The 20,775-nt window shown below is 37.9% G+C and overlaps 1 protein-coding gene across 14 annotated transcripts in view; it reads right to left on the bottom strand.

Moving 5' to 3' along the window:
* Positions 1–20,775, bottom strand: part of celf5a (cugbp, Elav-like family member 5a) — a 239,457-nt gene that overhangs the window by 74,020 nt on the left and 144,662 nt on the right. For all 14 annotated transcript variants that reach the window (XM_056256413.1, XM_056256419.1, XM_056256422.1 and 11 more), the window contains exon 3: positions 18,092–18,140. In XM_056256413.1, the coding sequence (XP_056112388.1) occupies positions 18,092–18,140 (49 nt within the window). The remainder of the gene's footprint in view (positions 1–18,091; positions 18,141–20,775) is intronic.

The raw sequence follows: 20,775 nt of genomic DNA, 5'->3' as shown, positions 1-20,775 counted from the left end.
AAGGGGGATTTTTCCCTGTAGCTACATGCCTTCTTTAGCTGTAGCTGTAGTCAAGAATAAATTCAGTGGTGTGGAAGTGAGATGAATGCAGACGCAAACGCTGACGGCAGAACATAGGAGCGTCCTGTGCGGAGGATGCTTCTGCAGCAAGTGGGAAATATTGTGATCTGTGATTATCTCCCTTTCACGTTTCATTAACGTCATCCAGATAGGGCCCGAACAGCGAGCCGCATCCCCCCTACTGAGTGATCATACCACAATCCTGTGATGAAACACCTCAAATGATCCTTTGCGATATCAAAGAGTGAGGCAAAATCAAGGAATCTGTAAGAACAGTTATTATTTAATGAGGTGGCAGGGTTTGATTTCAGTTGACGCAAAACAGGTTTTTCGTCAGAATATTAAGACATAACGCACTTGTAAATGTAACACCTCACACTACGGAGAAGCCCTGCTCAGATCTGTTGCACACCTGACTTGTGTGTCAAGCAGCAGACCTGTTTTTTTTAGTTGCCCTCTAAATACGTTGAACGAGTAAGAAAAAGATGTAGTAGTTAAATTTGAAAAACATATATGACAGTGGGTCTCATTCACTATCAAAACGTAAAGTAAGGTCACTTATAATGATTAATATGAAGCATATAAAAAAGATTAATATAAAGAATTACAATTATTCTTGATTAAACGAAAAGTTTATAAATTAATACTAAAGCAAATACGGCATATACGTATAATTTATAATATGAAGCATACAAATAATAATATAATATAAAAATAAAGAATTATGATTATTAGGGTACAACTATGTTTCACGTTCACAGCTGACAACACTGTCAAAAGTATCTCCGTTCACACGGATCCGCAAAAATGACTAAAAACGCTGTATTATTTTCAGTTTTTAGTTGAAAATGGTGTTGTGTAAACTGACCCTTATTATATAAATATATATAATTTATAAATAAATACTAAAACAATAAATAAAATACAAATAATTAAAAACAAATCAAACAATATAATTTTGAATAATTTATAACATATTATATAATATTGAACATTATTTGTAATTAGATATTTAATAGTTATAATTTATATTATATATATTATGCATGCACAATGTATCATATAAATATTAAATAATCATAATTACTCATATATAACTACACAGAATCTTTAAATAAATACTAAACCACATAAAAATACTCAAATATAATTATTTTTATTTAAATAAGTATTTTAAATATAGTCATTTATAATATATAGCATATAAAAATATTGAATTTATAAATAAACACTAAAACAATACAAATATTATAAATAATATTATATATATTGTTATATAATAATTCATTACAATTTCTAAGCTAAAACAAACAAATATTTTGGCCTAACAAAATAAATGTTTTTAAAATTGTGTAAATGTCTGTTTTATGTTGGTCCTAAAATCAGAAAAGAAAAAACTGTAGAACTGCAAACTTATTAATAAATCATAATTTCTGCATGAAAACATACATACCGAAGTGTGTAAGTGTGTGAGCACGGTTAGTAAATGAAACCCAATGTTTTTAAGAAGCATAAAGATTCCACAGTGCAAAATCAAAAATGCAGATTGTATTAAAAGTATCCAGAGGACACATGACCTACCAGCAGCCAAAGCTAGCGAACCAACTGACATTTGATTTCAGGGTGGCAACAGGCAAGACACTCGTGTTTCACAGCAAGGATTGTCCAGTCAGCCTGGGACAAGAACATTCCCACTGAAGCTTTTAGTATTGCCTTTGAGTTTTAAAGCCAGCAGGACTTATCAGTCCTTTCTAGCTTGATTTGATATATCGCAGTTTGATGCTTGTTGTCTGTACCTGTGAGTTACAGCAGGCATGCGGCATGGATTAAAAAGCCTCTCCAGATTGCATTGGCCTTGCCTATTCCCGCTCTAGCAGGGACTTCAAGGTTTCGTGTTAACATTCTGAATCAGTCCCAGCATTCCTCTAAATTAATTCTCCTTTAAGCATAATTTGCTTCACCCTTATTCCCTCGCAACATTAATAGGAGACAGATGTCCATAATGAAGTCCAAGTTTTTTGGTCCATGCAATGTATTAAATAGATTTTTGGCTATTTTTTCTCTCCAAAAATCCCAGGTGACAATAAAACAAAGTAATACTGAACTTCTCCATCCATGTGGAAGATAAACGTGATGGACTGGCAAATGCAATTCTGTGTCTCATAAATGCACAGGAGAAAAAATGATTGACTGTTTCAAACTGCTTTCAACCAGATTTATTACAGAATATTGTTATGCCATCTGTTGAGAAAAACGCATATGGGTTTTTATTTAATCTGTAGGCCTCTTAATTCTGAAACAAGTTGGTGCTTCTTCAATATGTAAAACTAGTGTTGGATATTCAGAATCGGTTCTTATTTTGAACCGGTTCCATTTTTAAATATATTCCACTGATGAATGGAACCAGAATTAAAACAGAATTTTATTTACTGTAAAAAATAGTTTCAACTTAAAGTATTTGTGTTGCCTTTATATGTTAAGTTTAGTCAACTTGAAATGTGAAGTTGCACTAAGTGACACCATGGAAATTTGAGTTGACTAAACTTAAAATGTAAAGGCAGCACAAACACTTACTTTTTAAAGTTGAAACAACACTTTTTTTTACAGTGTAAATATTTGAAGACCAAAAAATAAATAAAATACATGAAATTAAAATTCAGCATATATATTTTTTAATTGTGGTGTTATTAACAAAGATGAATACTGTGCAAAAATACAAACTTAATTTGTATAGGACGATTCTTGTGAGCCAGTTCTTTCAAAAAGATTCACAAATCAGTCTCAAATGTGGTGTTCGGATAGCATACTACTTTTATTGTTCTGTTTCTGCCTTATCTACACTGTAGAAAATGTTTCTCTTTCATCTAAATAATGGTTTTCCACTATAAACAACCTTTTGTGCAATGTAAAGGTTCCATGGATGTTACAGGTTCGTCATGGAACCATAGTTGCCAATAAATAACCTTTATTTTTAAGAGTGATGCTGCAGACTAAGTTTAAATTAGTATACAACTCCCTGCATCAGCCAGAGTGGACACTGAATGAACATCCAACTCACTTACTGAACCACAGGTGATACTTCTGACATGAATCAAAACTTCCTTTAAACTACAAAAAGAATTTAGTAGTTTAAACCAGAGTTGTTAAACTGAATCAGAATGAGGAACAGATTCATTCAATTCCCATCCTATTTGAAACGCATGCACACAACTGCTGCATCTCTCAAACTTTACACGTACTCACTGCCAGACCAAAAACATCATTTGAAAAAGATATAAAGGAACAGAGCTTCTTATCTCAAGCTAACCCGTTGTCGCCGGTCCGCGTGTGGCCGTTAGCACTGATTCTCCTACTGATCACGTAAGCTACGTCCTTTCCAAGACCGAGATCCCTGGTTCCTTTTTATGATAGTGCATCTCTATTATTAGTCATGAGCTCGCGTCAGGGAAGATAATCTAAAGTGAAAAGCCCCTCATGCTCTGATCTATCCAATAAGCCTCCTCTGCCATCAAAGTGCTCTTTGAAGTTCATGTTCTCCAGACAGATTGGTTCAGGTGTCAGGTCAGAGTTCCTGTAGCCAAAGGTAACGGCAGTCATTTGAAGCCTTCCAATACCTTTATGTTCTTACCCGTCCCATCATGGTTATTACAAGGGTCAATAAGAACAAGCTTTGTTCTGGTAGATTTTTTTTTTTTCTGTCCTGTCTTCATTTTACACACAATATTGAGAGACTTTTGCTGAACAATAGAAAAAATTGGAAAAGTTTTGGAAAATTCCAAAGGTGCTTTGAAGGACAAAGTCTACCTAATGATAGTTATGTCTTTCTAAAATGGCAAAATAGAATGATATAAATGGACAAATACGTTTCATTTATATATATATTATATGTGTGTGTGTGTGTGTACTATCTTCGGACACTCTCTCTTGCTTCGAGGAGCTGATGAGTGGAACCAAGACATGATCTAATACTATAACTCTAGCCAAAGTATGCCAGAAAAAGGGATGATGCATTAATTGCATGAAATACTTTGAACAGAAAATATGAAATGAATGTCTTATTTTTGACAGCCATATGAAACCGCTACATCTGCATCTGAATTGGTAGATATATTTACAGAACATTTATTGCAGCTCAGATGTGGCATGAATACATTTACACTGCAATTACAATTGCATAAATAACGGCATGAGATTAATACGCTTTAAATGGGTATTAAAGGCATAGTTCACCCACAAATGAAAATTCTCTCATCATCTGTAATCGTCCCTTGTGTAATATTGATATGATAACTATATCATATGATATAAATATGAGACAAAGGGCCAGATTTACTAAACGGCAAATTAGCGTAAGAGCGCAATTGATGGGAGTGGAAAGTTCTGCGCGTGATCTACTGGTGAAGCGCACATTAAAGAACAGATGCAGCTGGATGATTTTCATAATGACCAACGCAATCTACCAAGCGCAGCGCAAATTAGCGTCTGGTTTAAGATAAAAAGTTAAATAAGGGTGCACATATCAGTAAATTGACTAGCGCAAATCTTAGTAAATCAACTTGCATGATTCATTTAAACACAGACAGACAGACAGACAGATAGACAGACAGATAGACAGACAGACAGATAGACAGACAGATAGATAGACAGACAGATAAGACAGACAGACAGACAGACAGACAGACAGACAGACAGACAGACAGACAGACAGACAGACAGACAGACAGACAGACAGACAGACAGATAGATAGATAGATAGATAGATAGATAGATAGATAGATAGATAGATAGATAGATAGATAGATAGATAGATAGATAGATAGATAGATAGATAGATAGATAGATAGATAGATAGATAGATGTAATTTAAAGTCTATTAAAGTACAATTTAAAAAAGTGGCTAAAAATGAATAAATATATTATTGTTGACAGCCCAACCCTGTCAACAATAAAAAAAATCCTCAGTGTTGAGCCTTGGTAAGTGTGACAAAACCCTCTTCACAGCGAGTATTAAAATAAATCCACAGGTACATAATGGGAGAGCACAGTTATCGATGCTAATGTGCTGGACGTTTTGTTCACGCTTCACAGCAAAGGTTACAGATCTTCTAACTGCAAGGCTTTTACAACCGACTAGTGAGCACTTCTTTCTCCATTACCTGCACTCTCATTTGCCTTGCCTGGCGGGGTAATCAGCAGCCCATGCCGGACAACATGACACGCGCACACACACACAGTTCTCAGTTATAGTGAGCAGGCGTCGTTTAAAGCCTTTTTGCTGTGCCCTCTGAAGCAGCATGGGCTCTCTTTAATGGTGCATTGCTCCTGGAGTCCCCCGCCGTACCCATGTGTATCTGCCAAGGTCTGGTGTCTGTCTGCTGCTCGTGTATTTTTGGAGGTGTGGTAAGCATCATAAATAATGTACCTGTAAATGATACGTGTTTGGTCTAGCTGACAAATGGAGCGAAGGAGCAAAAAGGAGGGGGGGAGGGGGGGGCTTTTTGAGAGGGCAAGCCCCATCAAGGCATTTGCACCCTTTGGTGCGAAGAAGAATTACATCGACTTGAACCCAGAATTTCATAATTTCGGCTGAAACTGCACAGGAGAGCAGCGAGCATTGATTCCCTAGTGCTCGCTTTTAAGATGCTGATGAATCACATTATAGCGGCGGGACCGGTGCCAATTCGAGAAATGATGGAGGATGAATTGTTGCTAACGAACGACATATTTATATATAGCTATATGCTGTACAGACACCAATGGGGGAACAAAAAAAATATATTTTCATCGAGCAGTCTTCTCCAGATATCCATTAGTCTCATTTCAGACAGTTTTTAAGTATCTCTCTTAAAGAGCAGACAGCATATGCTGTCATTTGACTTTCTTTGAACTGTAGCATATTTCTTTTCCTTTGGCCTAACTTCCTTCAGAGTGTTTTAAAGGCTTTTCTAGGCTGAAATTGAAGCATGCTAAATTATAGAATAAAAGAATTACAGAAAAAAGTGCAGTTATTGAAAATCTTTCTTACTGATAGATTAGACGGTCCCCGAAACTGCCCATCGGATTGGTCTTAAAATCTCTCTCCATCGCTCCGTCGATCAGGGTCGTTTACCAACTCAAAAAGATTATACTTTAACAAAAAACACGTGCAAATGCAAGTATATTACATACTTAAGGTTTGTAGCATGCGGCACTAATGTTGTTAGTTTGTAATTAGTGTTTATACCATGATGAATTTATATACGTATACAAAGTCTATGAAGTTTTCAATTATTTTTAAAAAAATGGAGAGATCATTAACAGATCTAGGAAATATAAAAAAGCACACAAAAATGTGGCCTAATTTGAAATTGTTTGTTTATAGTTTGTATTCAGCTGACTTCATTCCAAGGTGTGAGAAAAGGGGCAAATATCATGTACAAATTCAGGCAAACACCAAAAAAAAAAAAAAAGTGGTTTATAGAAGCAACACACTGACTAAATCTGAATTCTGACTCGCATTATGTCTAAGGATGCTTGTGCTGTAATCCATCCTTGGATTTTACATGTAATATTCATCAGGCTGAGTTTGCTCACTTGCCATGGAAAAACCTTGAGGTATTTTCAGGCCTGCCAAAAAGTGTGTCTGTGTGTGTGATGTAAGACTCACAGGCAGTGTGTTAGAATGAGCTGGGTCTCAAAGCAGTTCTGGATGTAGTCTGTCGTAATCTCCTCCCATCTGCTAAAGGAGCTGCTCTCCCCGCACAGCGCCTGGGCCCTGGCCCGCCCCATCTGGGCTTTTCGGACACTCCAACGCACTACCCTGACCTGTGTGAACTTGTGTGCGTGTCTATTATGTGTCGGCACTGCTGTGTCTATTATATAGTTTTCTAAAGAACATTTCTCAATATTGTGAGTGTCTAAGTCAGGTTTTTACAGTAGCCGGTAGAGCTCCAACTGAAGAAAACACCAGCAAATTAAGAAAACATTAGTCAGTTTGACAACACATGTGCAGCAAATACTCACAATAGAACAAAATACAGAAACGCGCAGTAAATACTCACAACGCACATGCAATCAGGATGTTAAAATAAATAAAATACTCACCTTTCAGGTCATCGACAACACCACTGATGAGTAGACATTGAACAATAAGCATGTCCCAGCCAGGTTTGTCACTAGTGATGGGAAGTTCGGTTCTTTTCCACGAACCGGTTCTTTCGGACAGTTCGTTTCAATGAACCGGTTCAAAAAACCGGTTCACCAGTTCTTTTACGTTCTCGCGTAATGACGTCAATTATATCATCCCGGCGGATAAAAATACTTTAAATTAAAGGCATTTGTAATCATAACTTCACTTAAATAATAGTACTCATCGTCATAATCCTCTTGGATAAGTTTCTTACATTTACATTTTGCAAACGAACCCTGTAGCCTACAGGCGATGTGCAAACGCGGATGTTTTAAAAAAGTGCATAAGTGGTCTTCATCATTTTATTTGTAATAAACTTACATTTCGCCGAATTCGGCCCCTCATTTAAGTCCTCGGTTCACCCGTGCTGCGTGCTCATCAGCACATCATCAGTTGGCCGAAAGAAAGTTCTGTTTAGAGACGGTGCTATCACGCATGCTCAGTATCTCCAGCTCATCGGTTCTCCGTATCGAACATGTCCGAAAGAAACAGTTCTCGGTTCTGTACTGGTGATTCAAGAACTGCAACAACCAGTTCTTGACTCGAGAACCGTAGCATAGGCCTGTGTGCTGAGCTGAGAACTGCTGAAACCTGAATATACAGTCGACAAAACTAAAAAAAATCGATGCATGTCTTTCTTCTCCAATATGTTTAATACGTTATGTTTTAACACATTATAAACATTTACTAAGCAGTACTGTGCAGTGTGCACCATTAAAACTTTGGCAAGAGTTTACATCAACTATTTATATCAACTTACTTAGAAATTAAATGAGCTGTTCCTGAAAATATTATTTTAATAAATGTTTAGTTTGACAGTTTTTATGTAATTACATACATACATAATTACATACATTAGCCTAATTATGTGATAAACATGTTTCCAACATGTTTTATTTTTTATTACACTTACTGATGTTCAACTAAATAAATACTTAAGAAAGGTACATTTCGTCCCTCAGAAAAAAATTGCACGCATGCTCAGCGATCAGTTGTTCTCATTATGTCGAACGTGTCCGAAAGAAACAGTTCTCGGTTCTGTACTGGTGATCCGATAACCGCTGTACTTGTGCGTTCGGTAGTACGCGAATGCGCAGTATCAGCTGCTCGTGCTCATCACTTCTCTCAAAAACAACACGTTTCAAACTGTTGGATTTACTGGAGTGAAATATACTCCGGGATATTGGTTTATTTCGAGTCAGAGAGACTGTCAGGCATGTCTGAAAGTGAGTAACTTTAGTAACTTGTGTATCAGCACTGACGCAAGACGCGAACTGTTTCGAACGATTCAGTCCGATTTAGTGTACTGGTTCGACCGGTTCAATAAAAAGAACCGGTTCAAAAGAACGATTCGTTCACGAACCGGCCATCACTATTTGTCACTTGTTTGGGTCCCCTTGAAACATTTCCTGCTATTTGAGGTGTGTTTCTGTATTTGGTTTCGTTGTGGATATTTGCAGCGCATTTCTGTATGTGGTTGTGTTGTGAGTATTTGGTTTCGTTGTGAGTATTTGCAGCGCGTTTCTGTATGTGGTTGCGTTGTGAGTATTTGGTTTCGTTGTGAGTATTTGCAGCACGTTTCTGTATGTGGCTGCGTTGTGAGTATTTGGTTTCGTTGTGAGTATTTGGTTTCGTTGTGAGTATTTGGTTGCATTGTGAGTATTTGCAGCACGTTTCTGTATGTGGTTGCGTTGTGAGTATTTGGTTTCGTTGTGAGTATTTGCAGCACGTTTCTGTATTTGGTTGCATTGTGAGTATTTGCAGCGCATTTCTGTATGTGGTTGCGTTGTGAGTATTTGGTTTCGTTGTGAGTATTTGCAGCACGTTTCTGTATTTAGTTGCATTGTGAGTATTTGCAGCGCGTTTCTGTATGTGGTTGCGTTGTGAGTATTTGGTTTCGTTGTGAGTATTTGCAGCACGTTTCTGTATTTGATTGCGTTGTGAGTATTTGGTTTCATTGTGAGTATTTGCAGCGCGTTTCTGTATTTGATTGCGTTGTGAGTATTTGGTTTCGTTGTGAGTATTTGCAGCACGTTTCTGTATTTGGTTGCATTGTGAATATTTGCAGCGCGTTTCTGTATTTGGTTGGATTGTGAGTATTTGCAGCGCGTTTCTGTATTTGATTGCGTTGTGAGTATTTGGTTTCGTTGTGAGTATTTGCAGCACGTTTCTGTATTTGGTTGGATTGTGAGTATTTGCAGCGCGTTTCTGTATTTGATTGCGTTGTGAGTATTTGGTTTCGTTGTGAGTATTTGCAGCACGTTTCTGTATTTGGTTGCATTGTGAGTATTTGCAGCGCGTTTCTGTATTTGATTGCGTTGTGAGTATTTGGTTTCGTTGTGAGTATTTGCAGCACGTTTCTGTATTTGGTTGCATTGTGAATATTTGCAGCGCGTTTCTGTATGTGGTTGCGTTGTGAGTATTTGGTTTCGTTGTGAGTATTTGCAGCACGTTTCTGTATTTGGTTGCATTGTGAGTATTTGCAGCGCGTTTCTGTATGTGGTTGCGTTGTGAGTATTTGGTTTCATGGGGGGGATTTGCAGCACGTTTCTATATTTGGTTGCATTGTGAGTATTTGCAGCACATTTCTGTATTTGATTGCGTTGTGAGTATTTGGTTTCGTTGTGAGTATTTGCAGCATGTTTCTGTATGTGGTTGCGTTGTGAGTAATTGGTTTCGTTGTGAGTATTTGCAGCACGTTTCTGTATTTGGTTGCATTGTGAGTATTTGCAGCGCATTTCTGTATTTGATTGCGTTGTGAGTATTTGGTTTCGTTGTGAGTATTTGCAGCACGTTTCTGTATTTGGTTGCATTGTGAGTATTTGCAGCGCGTTTCTGTATTTGATTGCGTTGTAAGTATTTTCAGCGTGTTTCTGTATGTGGTTGCGTAGTGAGTATCTGGTTGCGTTGCGAGTATTTGCAGCATGTTTCTGTATTTGTTTGACTTGAGTATTTCCAGTGTTGTTGTCAAACTGATAGGCTTTACCTACATTGTGGGTATCAACTGGACCCACAAGGATCGTAAAACTTGCTTGCATTGGACAAAGTCAATTGTACTCATGACAAAAATTGTTTAGTAAACATTGTAAATAATATCTTAAAGAAAATAAAAAAAGCATACAGGTTTCTGTAAGGTTTATGTTCAAGGTTAGGGCATGAGAAATATTAGATATTACCTAAATGTGACCTAAAGGGACATCCTCACTTGCAAAAAGACTGAAGAATAATAGGGCAGTAAAAAAAAGATGTATAATTGAATTGTATGATAAAACACACAATTATACTGAATTATTAAGTATAATTTATAAATAAAATGTATTATTGAAATTTATTCATTTTTAATCAATGTATTAATTTTTAATTATTATATAAATATAATTAATAAATATTATATTGCAATTATCAATCAATATTTGCCCCCAAATTAATAATTTAATTTTGACAGATAGAAATGCACTAAATCAATGCAATTTAAAAATGTACAGCCCTCTTACCTTTTTTAAATGAAAAAAAAAAACTAATATTTATTTAGTTTGTATATATCATTAGCTTTATATAAAAACAATAGAAGCCTATCCACATATAAATATAATGTCTGCATATAAAAAGCCAAGTAAACATGCATGTGTGTGTATCAAGTGGGATCACAAATCAATCTTGTCCTTCATGTGTAAGAAGGTGAGACTGAATTTTTTTTGTGGAATGCTCGGGCATGCAAGATGAAATATGGCCTCGTGTGTCCTGAATATGACGGACGTATTGTGTGCGTGCATGAGTGTGTTTGGCACTGGAGAACATGATAGCTTTAATGAGACGGCTGCATATGAAGGACTGTCATTAGTGCTGAGAGAGGCAGCAGCCTGGTGATTGCAGTGATTTGGCTCCGCTCTTTTTGACCTGTCCGACCAATCAGAACACCTCAAGAGCTCGCTTCAGAGCCTATGCAATCAGCCAGGACATTGGCCCACTTAGCAACAGCCACCCAGCAAAATGAAGTACACATGTAAGAACAATGTTCTCCAGCAAGCATACAGTCTATGCAATAAATGCCGTAAGATGTGACCCATAGAAAAAAAATCCATTTGCATTCTGATAAAAATATATATATACAGTATATACTTCAAGTCCTACTTTATGCTAGTTAATGCTGGTTATGTATGGTCAAGTTAGAGAACCAATCGTGCAAAGTTTTGCTGGTGAAGATGATATGCCTGCAATGTCTTTCTGGCAAAAGCTCACCCTCATGTCTTTCCCAACCCGTATTACTTTTCTTTATTCCGAAGATCACAAAAGGAGATGTTTAGTCGCTGCACTTTTCCATACAATGAAAGTCAATGGAATCTGAAAAACTCAAGGTCCAAAATTCACAAAACGCATCAAAAACCAAGGTCATGGGTTCGATTCCCATTTCCATGAACTTGATAAAATGTATAACTTGAATGCAAAGTAAAGGGCCATTCACACCAAGGAAATAATTGTAACTACAAAGTTATGATAATCGTTCAAATACTGTGAGAATAGGGACAGCACAACTATAACGATAACACAAAGGAACAATATCATTGGAATCCCTTTGAGAGTTATTTTTTTCCAGCTGATGAATGATAAAATTCATTGACAGCCAATCAGACTTTTGAGCAATTAAAGCAGCAAATGACAATGTCAGTGCGCGAATATAATTAACAGAATAAGTCCATACAACTTGTGCGTTGTATTCCAAGTCTTCTGAAGTCATGCGTTAAATTTGCGTAAGTAACATCCAAAAAAGGCTTTGAAATCTTGTTCGAGCTTCAGAATATTCAAATTTAGCACTAAACAATTACTTACTGTAGACCCATGCAGCAACCAATCATTCACATCACTTGGCCTGACATGTCAATGTCCAGCTTGAAAAAGAACATGAAGGTGATTCAATTATGACAGAATTTTCTTAATATTTTTTTCAGGGGGATGAGTGAACAGTTTCTTTAAAAAAAACCTGGAAGCGACACCAAGGATTCCGTGTGTAGGGTTAATACTAGATGTGATGAGTCTTGGAAAAGGAAAACGTAAATAACAATATCTACGCTATTCAATCTGACTTGTATTTTCCAAACTCTTTAGTCCGAGATAGAGGAAAACAAGTTTCATCAACCTATCTCCATTCTTCCCACTTGATACAAGCAGATAAATCATTATGAGAATGGCAGACTGAAAGCCTACCACCTTTGTCCATGCCTTTCTCTAAGGAAAAAAGGCAAGAAGAGTTTGTTTCTCAAGGTGATTGTAGCAGTGATAAGGGAGCAGTTCTTATTAGGGGTGACAGCGAAGGGGCTGCGGCGGCAGTACTGACTGGATAACCTTGTGCCTGCTCGCCCTTCTGCGCCAGGCTCCTCTGCCTTGCCTCGGCGGGGACACAATCTGCTGGCTGGAATTACCTCGCAGCTGGAGGAAAACTAAACATGATTTCTGACCTTTACTTCTTGTGTTCAACAGTAACCTTTGGTGGTCCGCTTGCACAGACGGGCTGAAATTAAATCCCGACCGCTGCGTGTACGATTATGTGCATGTTGAGGCTGAGAATGACGAGAGAATCAGCGGTTGAAATATGTTCCTTCAATTGCCGTCCTCTGTCTGGGAACCGGCTAGCTTGAAATGTTAATTGAAGCCAATTTGTTTCTACAGTATTTGGAAACCTTAAGATACAAGCTACCTTATTCCTCCTCCCCAAAATGCAGCCACTGAAGCTAATGCAAACTTAGACTCTTTGTATGAAATTATTTAGCTATTTATGGAGCAGATGCCATATATCTTCAAGTGATCTACCTTATTTCTACTAAATGTTGATACTCTGCTTGAAATTACATTTCATGGCATCCACTATGTGAATATATCTTCCAGCAAAGTTGTATTCTTTGTCCAGGTGTACAGATGACTTAAAGAATACTCACAGCTAGGTGGATGGGTTCTTAAACATGCATCTTAGCCTATGCATGTGTGAAGAGGATTAACATGTATTTTTCAGACATTTGGACCAGCCAAGCGTAACTGAAAGCAGTAATCTAGACCCTTGTTTCCCTTTTCTGAGAAAAAAAAGCTACAATTACTTATGCTGTACTTGTCCTTCTTTGCTCATTACAGGCTTATTCCACCAACTTCTTCTTTTAGTGTGCAAGCTAGCATGCTTGTGCATGTTGTAAGAGGTTTCCATCCGATGAACTCATTATTCCACAGTGCTCACCCCACTCAATGACACACTCCACATCTTCCACAGACTGTCACATCCGAGCAAATTCATGCAATCGTGCCCACTATCCTTTAGACTGGAGATAATGCAGGCATGGTGAAGTGCGGCTGAATCTTAACCACGAGTGGAACCTAGAATTTAGTCAAGACGCTGAGGGGAAAATTGACCTGTTCCATTTTAGTTGAGAGGTTCAGTATGTGCATGTTTTTTCAATGTGTTGAAGCACACGTTTGTGGCAAAATTTTCATTTGAGACACATTGGAACTTAATTCCAAATGTATGGTAGGGTCCCAAACTAGTGCTGCACGATTAATCATATCGTCGCAATCGTAATCGCGATGTCAAGCCTATGCGATTATATGATGCAAAATACTGCGATTTTATATGAAATAAACAAATTAGGGCTGTTAACGCAGCATCTGTTATTTTTTGTCATCCTTTGGCTAGTGTTACATGATCCCGCTCTTATTCATGCGAAACCATTCCACGAGACAAGTCAAAAGAGAGCGCGCTGCCTGTGAATGTCCTGACTGAAAGACGCGCGCCAGTATCATGCGCATGCACAGACTGCGCGCCAGAATAGGCCATGAGACGGGACCCCAAATTTGGGCTACCGGTACCATTTTAAGGGGTTACATTTCTTTTTGATTTTCATGAAGGTACACAGCTCTAGTGTTGGAAAATGTGTGATAGCATCCGATCCATGGTAGCTTTCATTAGAAATCAACACTTATATCATCCTACCTCAAGGTAAGGTGTTCAGTGACTAGAAGAGAGAAAAATGTATCCTTTTATAATTTAAAAAATTTATTAAAAAAATATATATAATTTTTTTATTATAAAAATGTATAAAAATGTATAAAATGTATAAAAAATATATAAAATTTATAAAAATTGTATAAAATTTAAAATTTATTTAAAGATAAATTCATTTATCCTTTTTATTGACATATGTTTGAAAATCGTCCTCCGTAACCAAAAACTACCTTGAATCTAATGCTATCACAAATTTTTCAAATATAGGGTCATATACCTACACAAAAATCACCATGCGGTTTAATCCCTCAAAATGGTACCAATCAACCCTCTGTCTCACGGCCTAAAAGGGAACAGAGACAAACACTCACTGCTCTTGACCAAAGAACTTGTGTAGCTTTAAATAGGATTTTAGTCCATATAATTTATGCAGCGCAGACTGTTTGATAACTTTATTCAATTTCTGTATATGTCCTACCTGTTAGACAGGAAGAGCACAGGTAAATATGACATTTATTATGGGTTTATGTGAGGATTGTTTGAAGTTCACTTAAATTAAAATTACATTTTAATTTTGCTAGTTGTTAGTTTGAGTTGAGAAATACACATTTCAGAATTATCACTAATCTGTGTGTGCATTTTGCTTTAGAACCAAGTTGACTCATAAAAACCATTTGTTTATTATATCGCAATCGCATATCGCAATATGACATTTTCCCCAAATCGTGCAGCCCTATCCCAAACCCTTTCCCTAAAGAGTTAATAAATAAATAAACATTATATTTGAAAAAAAAAAAGGTTAATTATTACATAACTTCCACGTTCAAGACTAAAAACAACACAAAATTTACAAAAAAAAAAATTTCAGGGACATTTTAAACATGTCCATGATATGCACAGGAACATGCTAAGAAAATTTAGCAGGTAAAATATATTGTAGTTATTAATACTAACACACTACATTATTTCATTAATCAACCCCTAAAGGAGAATAGGAGGATCACCAAGAGAGCTGGCAAATTTCAAACAACTGCTTCCATGGACCAACTTTTGGAAAATTAATATACTGACGGGCCTGTGTGGGGCAATTCTTATTTCTAAGCTAGAGGGAAAATTAAGAGATGAAACCTGTCATCGGGATGATTCCACTCTGAAAAAGGACAAGATGGTTGGTGTTGGGGGTATCTGTTCAAGGGGGTGGGACTTTGGCGGGTAGAAGATCAAAGCGACTAAAGCTGATTTATCCTGTGTTAGGGCTCAAATGCCTCTGAGAGGCATTGAACAGGCCTTCAAAAAGCAATAGCAGCCACCTTTATATCCAGCCTGTGCCAGTCATCAGGCTTGCCTGTGAAGCAAAATCAATCTGTTTCATATAAGAGATACCAGGGGAGAAGGAGAGAGAGTGTGTATGTGAGTGTACAATCTGTCCCCAAAGCTCTTTTTAATGACACATGCTGCATAACAGAGCAAGGATAGAAAAGTGTTCAATAAGGCAAACATGCTGTTATCGGGAGATGAGGACTAATATAAAAAGGCTCAGATGATACAGAGGGAGTTGTCAGTCAAACATGCTTTAATTTCTATTTTCAAATTCCCTTCCTTTTCTGCTCAGCATGGACACACTTACTTGGGCAGAAGTCCTTCAAATTCTCGCTAACAAAAATGGTAAAAGAACCACCCAAGCTATGTTGTTGACAATGGTTACAAGCACTTAAGAGGCCCTCATAAATTAAAAAATTCACATTTCATCAGGCAGCACACTGTTCTTTTAATAATAACACATCACAATATTAATTTAACTAGGCAGCATGTCAATCAGGTGACCCAACCAGGAGATTCTTTCTAATCCATGACCGCATGCAGATTGAAATGATTAAAGAAATGCATCTAGAAGAACTATTTAATCACATTAGCTCTATAGACTTAATAACCAGTGACAGAAAGCCCTTGTGGAGAAGGTTTCTAGAGGTTTAGAAGATCTCTTCCTTTGTTTTTCTTTGAACAGGTGTGGTGACCTTTCAACCACTTAATGAGATTATGAGAGTAATTAGAACTGAAGCCACCGAGGGTCCCAACAGTCAACCCGCTTGAACTCGAGAGAATAACCAGTGTCCATCTGGGTGCCACCTCGGAATTAGAGTAAGAAACGTAATTAAGTCCTAATGCATGGATCCTCAACTACCCTAGGGACTGGAGGACGTGTCCATGACAAAAGTAGCATTAGCGTACATAGCGTACACTGCCTAAAGCAATACCAAGTCTGTCAATGCAGGACACACTCTAGGATTTGGGGTTGGGGAAGAAATCCCCTGCAACTATTAAAGTCACAATGGTGTTGGATTGCTCCTGTGGTGCTACTCTGAGCTGTTCATTTAGGATGATGTGCAACTATTGGGCCTGACCTAAGCACACTCTTCATCTCCAACATGGCCACCGAGAGGAAGGCAATAAGGGACCCAAGGAAACCCAATGGGCGCCTAGGGAGCGCTAAGGCTGGCCACTCACAGGGAAGCCCAAAGACAGCAAAGTGTCAGAGTCAATGCGAACACACACCTCTACAATGGCAAAATCAATGAGGCTTTATGAGGCATAAATCTCCTCTACAGAGGCCTGCTTGTCTACTGCTGCGATGGACCATTTGGATGTGGGACTTTGACATTCGCCATTTTCCAAAAATAGCTGGGGAAGGCTTTTTGGGATTTTGTTGACCCATCCCTGATGGTTTATCTGATTCCCTTACAGATTCTTTAATCTGCCGTGTGGTCAAATTGGGAGAATTTTTTTTGTTACTTAGGGTCATTGATTTTTTTAACGTCCTTTGGAATGACAAAATAATGTACTCTTAGTTGTCTGTTTAGATCAGGAATGGACAATTCTGCTCTTGGAGGGACACTGTTCCACAGATTTTAGTTCCAAATCTAATCAAACACACCTAATTTCCCAGCAATCCTCAAGACTTTGTTCAGGCGTGTTTGATTAGGGTTGGAAATTAAATATGTGGACCAGAGTTGCAGATCCCTGGTTTAGACCATTAAAAGAATCACAAGATTGACAATCATTCCCTAGAAAAATACCTATTTGGCTCTATTTTACACCTTTTCAAGTACAATAAATCCTCCACCATGTTTGTGTGGGTGATTTCAATAGACGGATCTATTTACAGTAAACAGCAGATCACATGCTAGAGACTCAGAACCAAGGTACTTGGCAAGTGTCCTGCAATATAATTGATTGTTAGGCAAGTTGTGCTTCCTCGGCCAACCTTACTCCACCTCCCCTCCTCCCTCCCCAACATCCATCTCTATGGCATTTACACCTTTTGTTTACAATACGCCCCTTGATTTGACCAGACATCAAATTGGGGGTTTGGGGCTCAGGGCTCCCGTTCCAATATCTAAGCTAATTACTTTTTAATTTACAGTGTGTCGTTAATGGTCTTGGCAGGGGAAGCAAGGTTAGACAGGCAGCAGAAGCCACTTCCCTTCCATTCACCAGCACCATGGCCTCCTTAATTAAAATGAATAATCTAGGCATCCATCAGTTAGATGGAGAGAGAGAGAAAAACAATTGTGAAGATAGGAAGGTAGGTAAAACCCCTGCTGAAAAGAGCAGCTTAGGCTAGCACCAATTTCAATGAATTGTTATGGTGGTTTAGCTGGTGGATTTTATCTCAACCATCCCGACTTTTACTGAAAATAATTGAACGAAAAAGTCTAGAAGCCTGGTGGGGAAATCAGTACACCAGGATCTCGTTAGGTAACAGCATTCAAAACAAAACCAATGCTGGCCAGTTTTGATGGTCTTTTCAGCAAGGAGAAAGGCGAATAAAGAAGAAATGTTACAAAAGTAGTTACAAAAGCTACAAAGAACAAGACAACTACCTCCACGGCTCTCGCTGTCAGCTGGCTTCACCTGGATGGGGCGAGTCATCTGGAAGAAGAAAAACAGTACAGACAAGACAAGGGGTTAGTTCAGGCACAGGAAACTGTTGTCACCGCAATAAGCCTGCAGCCTGTTGAGCTTATGTCCAACACAAAACAATCCTGTCTAAATTTTGATCAAATGCAAATATCCATATGTCAGTTTGCAGGGTACTCATTGTCCCTTAAACATACAAAATACAAGAGTGGTGATTTGTATCAGCATGCCTTCAGTTGCCTTGCACCCTATTTCTATTTTTGACGTGCTGCACAGTTCTAGACACTTTATTTTATCCATCTGAAATAAATACATTTACAAATGTCATGTGTGTGCATTGATTGCTATTTTATTCATGCCTTTAAAATGACTTCCGATCATTATGTCAGTGCCAGGTTCCATGCGCACCTCGAGTCAAAATCCTATAGCATGTTTGATTTATATTGCCTGGTCCACTCAGTGGTCATTAGGGTTGGGTACCTTTAATGGCACCGACCGAATTTCGCCGGTACTACCGAGTACCGATTCACATTAAATCAATCGGTGCCAAATTTCGGTACCTGAGAACGCAACGCATGACGCTCGCAGTGTTTTTCAGCCTCTGCAGTCTCACTATATGAGAACATGAATGCATTTCCAGAGCTGCTCTGAGAGTCACTGAAGTTCATTTTACATTTTACAGTTTCATTTAAGAAAAACTATCGTTATATCATTTACACATGGAAACTCAAAGGTCTTTTACAACAACCCGTCAAAATAAAAGTTCGTTATACTACATTACTAGCCTGGATGCCAGCCCGAACCCCGCCCACAACATTTTTTGGTCGGGAAGTTCGGTCTGGACTCGATCCATTGAAGAATAATTATGATCGGTTCAGAATTAGTCGGGCCAATCAAATTGCCAGGGCGGGCTTAATACGATGATGGACAGATGATCTGCAGTTACATAATCATCACGTTATCAAAGAGCGCTTGGGTTGAACTGGTTTCCCTCAAAGGTGACTGCAGCAGCTGGAGAATTGAGATGTATAGATCCGCTATCGCGTCTGTTGTAAAATAAATCGACAGCGCATTCATTTTAAAAGACGAACAGAGAACTGCAATCAAGGCATTTGTCGATCGGAAAGATGTGTTTTCCGTCCTTCCTACGGGATTTGGCAAAAGTTTATTTTATCAGCTGGCTCCGAAGGTCGCTAAGAAGATGGGACGTAGTGAAAACCCTGTGGTCGTTGTGGTTTCTCCTTTGGTCGCACTCATGGAGGACCAAGTAAAAGAAGCAACACTCATTATTTTACTACTTCTTCCAGCGTGCGTGTAGTTGAGTTCTGTTGTTGACAACTTTGCGTAGCTCATAAACAAAACAATTACTGCGTTGCTCTGATTGGTTGTAGGTCTATCCAATTGAGTGCAGAGTTGTTGTTTTTTTCTGGTTCGGTTAAGACACGCCTCATAATCAAAGCCCTATGGAGCAGTATCAGACTCACATTCTGACTAGAATATGAGTATGACGATGTCAGGCTACTACATTACTGTTGTACAGCACAATTTAGATTTCTCAATTTAATTATAATACTAACACTAATAATAATAGATTATTATAAAAAAAGAAGAAGAATTTTTAAGGAATAATCACAGATTTTCTTCTATGTTGTAATTGTAACAGTAGGCTATAAAGCTCAATTGTGCCGCATGTAAAAGATAAATGAAATTAATGTTTTATGTCTTCATTTGATTACTAGAAAATTCACAACACAGATTTATTTTTATTTTTTTACTAAAATTGTTGTTTTTATTAATATTCAAGCATCACAGACAATGGAAGACAGTGACCAAGGAAGCTCAGGCATAATGTCAATAACACTTCTACAAATGACTCTGTACAGTTATTAAGGTAAACATGCCTAAAGTCCAGAAAAAAAGTACCTTTGGGTACCGGCACCGAATTTCAGGTCAAAATGTGAACGGTACCCAACCCTAGTGGTCATATTGCTAATACCCCGGACAACTACTATACAGCCCCTCATCTACTTATAAAAAGGCTGAAATCTCAAATTTTTCGGCAAAAAATTGCCGAAAAGTTTTATTGACATTTCAAATCAGGAATAAAATACACCAACTCAAACATAAAATAAGATTTTTTTTTAATCTCAAAGTCCATTTACTCCTCTAAAAAAGTCTCTAGTCTGATCAGCAAGTTGTTTTATGTTTGCTTTGCCATGCTCGCTTGGTTACAGTGTCTAGCACGGAGAAAGTGAAATGCAACAACAATTAAAGTGGAGGCAGCCACAAGAGAGAGAGAGATCAATGAAGCCCTATTGATCCCTGCCCCTTAGGCTGTGGAGAGTGTCTGGAAAGGAGGGATTCTGTGGGTAGAAGGCTCACAGTAATCTACTAAAGCCTGATAAGAATGGCATTTGTTGGATTAGATGCCTCTGTCATCACAGTTTTTGTGCTCCGTATTTTGCTCGACAATTTTTTTCCCCATTATCCCTGCAAAGGTTGAAGCTTTCTCGACTGGTTCTTATTCTACAAACTTGAGCCAAACAGAAAGAATATATATATATATATTTTTGTTTGTTTATTTGTTTTTTTCCATCTTCTGCCCGTCGTTCAAGGATTCAAAAGGATTTCGCTGCAGGATCAAAGG

Source organism: Rhinichthys klamathensis, unplaced genomic scaffold, assembly GCF_029890125.1.
Source record: "Rhinichthys klamathensis goyatoka isolate OS25496 unplaced genomic scaffold, OSU_Roscu_1.1 h1tg000127l_1, whole genome shotgun sequence".
NCBI classification, from domain to species: Eukaryota; Metazoa; Chordata; class Actinopteri; order Cypriniformes; family Leuciscidae; genus Rhinichthys; species Rhinichthys klamathensis.
Note: the sequence above shows the minus strand (reverse complement) of the source record. Positions and strands in the feature narration are given on the sequence as shown.